We start from the raw sequence: 5,585 nt of genomic DNA on the forward strand, positions 1-5,585 counted from the left end.
CCATAGTAAGGGCAATTCATACAATACATTTAAACTGAGCTACTTTAATACCATCTCCGAACTTTCTACCACGACTCTGCTGTTCTTCGGCTGGTTCTTCCCTGTATACGTTGATTGACAGATATCTCGTCCAGTCAGCGGTGAGTAATCCCAAACCAATGGCGCTGTCTCAAACTATACCTATCTCTTCCGGTTTGTCTGATTTGTCGTTGTGTTTTCTGACTTGTTAATTTGCTTTCGGACTTGTCGTTGTGTTTTCTGATTTGTTATTTTGTTTTCGAATTTGTCAATGTGTTTTCTGACTTGTTATAATGTTTTCTGAATTGTTATTTTGTTTTTTAGACTTGCATTTGCGTTTGTAATTTGTTATTTTGTTTTCAGAATTGTGATTTGTTTTGCTCGGCCACCGTACTATTCCTTAAATAACCTTACTTATTTCTTAGTTGCTAATAAACATCTTCTCACTAATTACAGTTTTGTCTGTTATATTCAATGACTAGTCAGAATGACTACTTTTAAAGTTCAATTAAAATCTTACTAGTAAGATTAAAAATAAAAAAAATTTCAGTAAGATTAAAAATAATCTTGATGCAATCAAGATTAACATTCTTAGAATTGTGTACTTTAAATGGCTATGAATTCAATTATACTCCAATGCATAAGAATGAAATTTGCTCTTGGTGTTGGATTTTCAGCAGCAGGATGGTGAATGAGGGTGCTGGCGGCCCACGCAGTCGCAGGGGGTCTCATAAGGTGGTTCCGTCCTCAGACCAGGATGGCACAGGAGCCGAAAGAGCCACAGGAGAGGTGCCCTGCCCCAGTAATGGTGAGACTGAATCACTAAACAAAAAAAGTGCAGAGTATTCAAATTAGGTGGAGGCAAAACAGTCACATTAAGATTCAAATGAATAGACAGAGTTCCTCTTTTCTTAGGTCTAATGCAGGTCATTCAACTCTCACCCATTGGAATCAGTTGCAACATGTTTCACTCAGTGTCCTTACTATTTACATTACGTTACAACTTGTACAACTCATCATTTGTATGACACTGTCATACAAAAGAGTACATACCTTTGATATTATTCATTTGCAGGCTCAACAAGAGAATTTTTTTCTCTTTTTTCTTAAACAGCCTGGTCTGTTTAGGAGTTTTCAGTGAGGAAAAAAATATAATTGATTTTATGTGGTAGAAAATAGGTATATTATTAATTAAATGTTAATTTTCCTTCAAGTAAAAGGTTTTTAATTTGCGATAATAACTGAAATAATTACCAATAATAACCTTTTTTGTATTGAGGTCTTAATTGAGCTGTGTAATCATATATGCATTAAAGGGGTCATATGATGCGATTTCAATTTTTCCTTTCTCTTTGGAGTGTTACAAGCTCTTGGTGCATAAAGAAGATCTGTAAAGTTGCAAAGACTAACTTTTTCTGGGGAAGTCGTGGCCTAATGGTTAGAGAGTCGGACTCGTAACCCAAGGTTGCAGGTTCGAGTCTTGTACCGGCAGGGTAGGTGGGGGGAGTGAATATACAGCACTCTCTTCCACCTTCAATACCATGACTAAGGTGCCCTTGAGCAAGGCACTGAACCCCCAACTGCTCCCCGGGTGCCGCAGCATAAATGGCTGCCCACTGCTCTGGGTGTGTGTTCACTGCTGTGTGTGTGCACTTTGGATGGGATAAATGCAGAGCACTAATTCCGAGTATGGGTCACCATACTTGGCCACATGTCACGTCACTTTTTTTTTTTAAAGTCTCAAATCCAAAGAGATATTCTTTATGAAAGTTAAGAGTCAACCATGCCTACCTAAAACAGCTCATTCTAACACGCCCCCACATGTCTACATCACGATGTGGGAAGATTTGCATAACGCCGCCCAAATGTTCACGCAAAGAAAGGCGTAACTTTTATTCTCGCTGTAGTATTGTTGCCGCCGCCATGTCGTGACTGGATAGCTGGCCAATCAGAGCACACCTCGCTTTTTTAGAACGATGAGCTTTGTAAAAATCGACGCGTTTCAGAAAGGCGGGGCATAGAGGAGAAACAATAATGTGCATTATATGGAAATATGTTTTTTGAACCTTAAACCGCATAAACACATTACACCAAATACACAAAATAATGTTCTTTTTAGCAACGTCATATGACCCCTTTAAAGAAGAATGAGGAAACAATGGCCATGACATATTCATGTCATGGTAGTGAAACCATCAAGCTAAATTCTAGGCTTATGAACAGACTGCCATGTGATTTGCCGTGTGACCTGATTGAGAAATTGCCATGTCCTGCCCAGTACTGTTATCAATGATGCAGTCATTTCCATTAACTCAGACATGATGACACTGAAAATGCTAGAGTAGTGTTTCATTGTGCAACCTCACTGCCAAATAGATTCAGGTTAATTTCATAAGATGCTTCACAGTGTAGCGTTTGAGTTAGTGTTAGTGATTTTTAAAATTATATTTTGAAAATGTAATTGATAAAATATCACATTTTAGGGTTTTTTCAGTGGTATATACTGTAGTGCATTTTGTCAAAAGTCATCAGGTTGTACACTTACTATTAATTCATTACCTCTTAATAATCTCCCATAGATTGATATGAAGACATTGCGTTCCTCTCTGTCTTTCTTTTTACTGCATTTTAAAACTATTAATTAATTGTAATATATTTAAGTCTAGTCCATTCATTGGCTATGGGCTTTGCCTTTGACATATGTATCCATCAATGCTAATGTAAAGTCTCTCTTTCCTAAATGAAAATGACTCTTTTTCAGTCTTTAATTCTACGAAGATTAAATGGGGATTCATATTTGTATTTATATTGAATAGTAAATATTGTATCTTCATTTGGGTAAAACCTGCTGTCACCATTATATTCAGTTTAGTTATATATACCCACACAGTCACTCTTTGTCTGGTCACAGTTATGTGTATGTGTTTGCTAACACCTGTCTGCCCGCTCCTTTTGGATTTATTATTAAACTTTGTTGTGTGGAACTTTATTCATTTGCCTTCATCTGTCTGCCAGCAAACACTGTGACAGATAACCAGACCAATAAAAATGGATTATAGTGCGCGATTCGCTGCGATTGCCCGAATAAATACGGACATTCTCAGTTTCACCAAGGACTTCTACCTTCTCGCCGTCACCTGCCCTTTTGACGATGAGACCCTGAAGTCACTGTTCTGGATCGGGGCAAATTACCATCGCCCCATTGACCTCCCAGACTCCATGGCACTGAGCTGGATCATTCGGTGTCTGGAGAGCGTCCGCCCCCTATCCAAAACACAGCACGAACCAGAGCCCAGCCAGCCATTACCACCCAGCTGCACGGAGGGTCTGCCTGAACCCACCGCAGATGGAGAGCCCGAGCCAGCGCAAGGAGAAGCGACTGCGCCTGCCATCGCCCCGGAGCCAGAGGCTGTCGATGCGGCTGACCAGGTGTGTGAGCCAGCAACACCGCACGTGCCTGAGGGGATATTAGTGGAATATGAAGGGATGGATCGAAGCCCCGCCCACACTCCCACCCCTGAGGGTGAGCCACCACTGGCCTCTGGAAATGTTGTGGATTATTTCCTGGATTGTTCTGAATCGTCTGTCTTCCTGCTGGTTCCGTTCAGCCCTGCCCCTCCTGAGTCTTCTGAATTTTCAGTATCTTCTGAATCTCCTGAGCCTCCTGTGTTCCCTCCCAGCCTCCCTCTCCTGCCTCCTCTCCATATATCTGCCAGTTCTTTTGCCCTGTCTTCGCTGGTTCCTGTAAGCCTCTCAGCTCACCCTCAGTCAGCGCCATCCTGGAGCCTCTTCTCGCTATGGGTCTTTCAGTCTCCAGCTCCACCTTGGCGTGAGGATCCCCTGTCTCCGCCTCTGGTCTCTGAGGCCTGGATTCCACCTCGGCCCTTCGACCCATCGGCTCTGCCTTGGCTCCTAGCTCCCTCATCTCCACCATGGCCCGTCATCCCACTGGCTCCCTCATCCCTCCAGCTCGTCCGTCGTCAATCGTCATCACCAGAGGATTTCCCTCCTCCGGCTGCACCTCGTCCCTCCATCATGCCGCTGGGGTCTCGTCGTCATCATCCACCGATTGTCACTGCTCCTCTCATCTTTTGGCAATTTCTGTCTGCTTTTCAGCCTGTCATCAATCCTTTGCCCTCTCCTCATCCACCTCCAAAACCCCCTTTGTCCCTCCCTCTGTTTGTTTGTTTCGGCGCGAGGTCGTGCCTCTCTGGAGAGGGGTGTAATGTCACCATTATATTCAATTTAGTTCTGTTCTAAGACTTTTAGTTTGAATTCCCTAAGTTTGTGCCTTCCTTTGTTTGAATTTCCCGCCACTCTTTAGTTTCCATGGCCACCATTATCATTAGTTCTGTGTTTCATTAATCATCTTGTGTGTCTGCTTTATGTATTTATATTTATACCCACACAGTCACTCTTTGTCTGTTCACAGTTATGTTTGTGTTTGCTAACTCCTGTCTGACCACTCCTTTTGGATTTATTATTAAACTTTGTCGTGTGGAACTTTATTTTGTCTGCCTTCATCTGTCTGCCTGCAAACACTGCGATATCTGCAGCCTACAGACTAATGAAATTAGTTCTTTTTTTTATGTATACATGTGGTGACTTTTTTTGAGGGCATCTTAGTGCATTTATCAATATAAAATTAGTTTTCAGTGCTTTTTAGAGAAATTCTGTGATGTCAATGTCCTTATGTATGTTAATGTACTACAGTCTTTTTTAAAAAGTGTTGTATGAATCGCTGTCTCTTCTGTTTGCACTTTAACGGATGCTGGTATTCTGTTTGTATTATGTTGGATTAGTTAAACATGAGTGGTATGGTAACCAGGATATGGTGACCACAAGTGCCACAGAATGACCTGTGTCCATCTGTGTATAGTTGTGTTGTGAGCATTCATGAGGGAACTGTATTGATGTCTTTTTTCAGGAACAGTGGAAGTGGAGCACATTATCAGCACAAAACTACAGCTGAAGAAGAAAGCTGAGGTAGGATAGCTCAGAGGCTTTCAGCTCTTTTTCTTGACTTAAAAAGTAAAATATTAAAACCATGAGGTGAACAGAATGTCAAGTGTCATATGTGTGCAAATCTTGTTCTTTATCACTGTATTGTAGTAGACTATCGGTATTATCACAGATTATCTGTATTATCACACATTATGTCACAGATTAACAGATCCTAAATGTTCAAGTGTGACCTTTGGTTTGACTAAATCCTTTCAGTGTCTTAAATACAGTGCTTAGGACTGTGATTTTGATCTGTGTAAAACTGACAGAGCTTTTGTTTAGTGTAGCAGCTGTGAATGTTTGTTCTGCTTTGTTCATTTTCATCAACCTCTTTAGTAAGCAGAAAGTTTTGCTCAAGCACAGTCTCTATTTAGTTTTTTAAATATTTAGTTTCTGTTAGTGGGTTAGTTAAATGTTGTTTACAGCACATGCCAGGTAATCTTGTAATGTAATAGTCCTTGAATGCATGTGTGTGTTTACATCTTTTCACATCTTATCTCACACACACACACACACACACACACACACACACACACACACACACAGAGAGAGTATATATATAT

At 41.0% G+C, this 5,585-nt stretch overlaps 1 protein-coding gene across 1 annotated transcript in view; it reads left to right on the forward strand.

Moving 5' to 3' along the window:
* LOC107700347 (sterol O-acyltransferase 1-like) overlaps nucleotides 1-5,585 on the forward strand; it is a gene marked incomplete at its 3' end in the record, with an annotated part of 21,465 nt that overhangs the window by 3,454 nt on the left and 12,426 nt on the right. Inside the window, exons 2-3 of the mRNA XM_016501979.1 lie at nucleotides 696-826; nucleotides 4,946-5,004. Coding sequence (XP_016357465.1) covers nucleotides 703-826; nucleotides 4,946-5,004 — 183 coding nt within the window. The remainder of the gene's footprint in view (nucleotides 1-695; nucleotides 827-4,945; nucleotides 5,005-5,585) is intronic.

Source organism: Sinocyclocheilus anshuiensis, unplaced genomic scaffold (assembly GCF_001515605.1).
Source record: "Sinocyclocheilus anshuiensis isolate Anshui unplaced genomic scaffold, SAMN03320099.WGS_v1.1 scaffold477, whole genome shotgun sequence".
Taxonomy (NCBI): Eukaryota; Metazoa; Chordata; class Actinopteri; order Cypriniformes; family Cyprinidae; genus Sinocyclocheilus; species Sinocyclocheilus anshuiensis.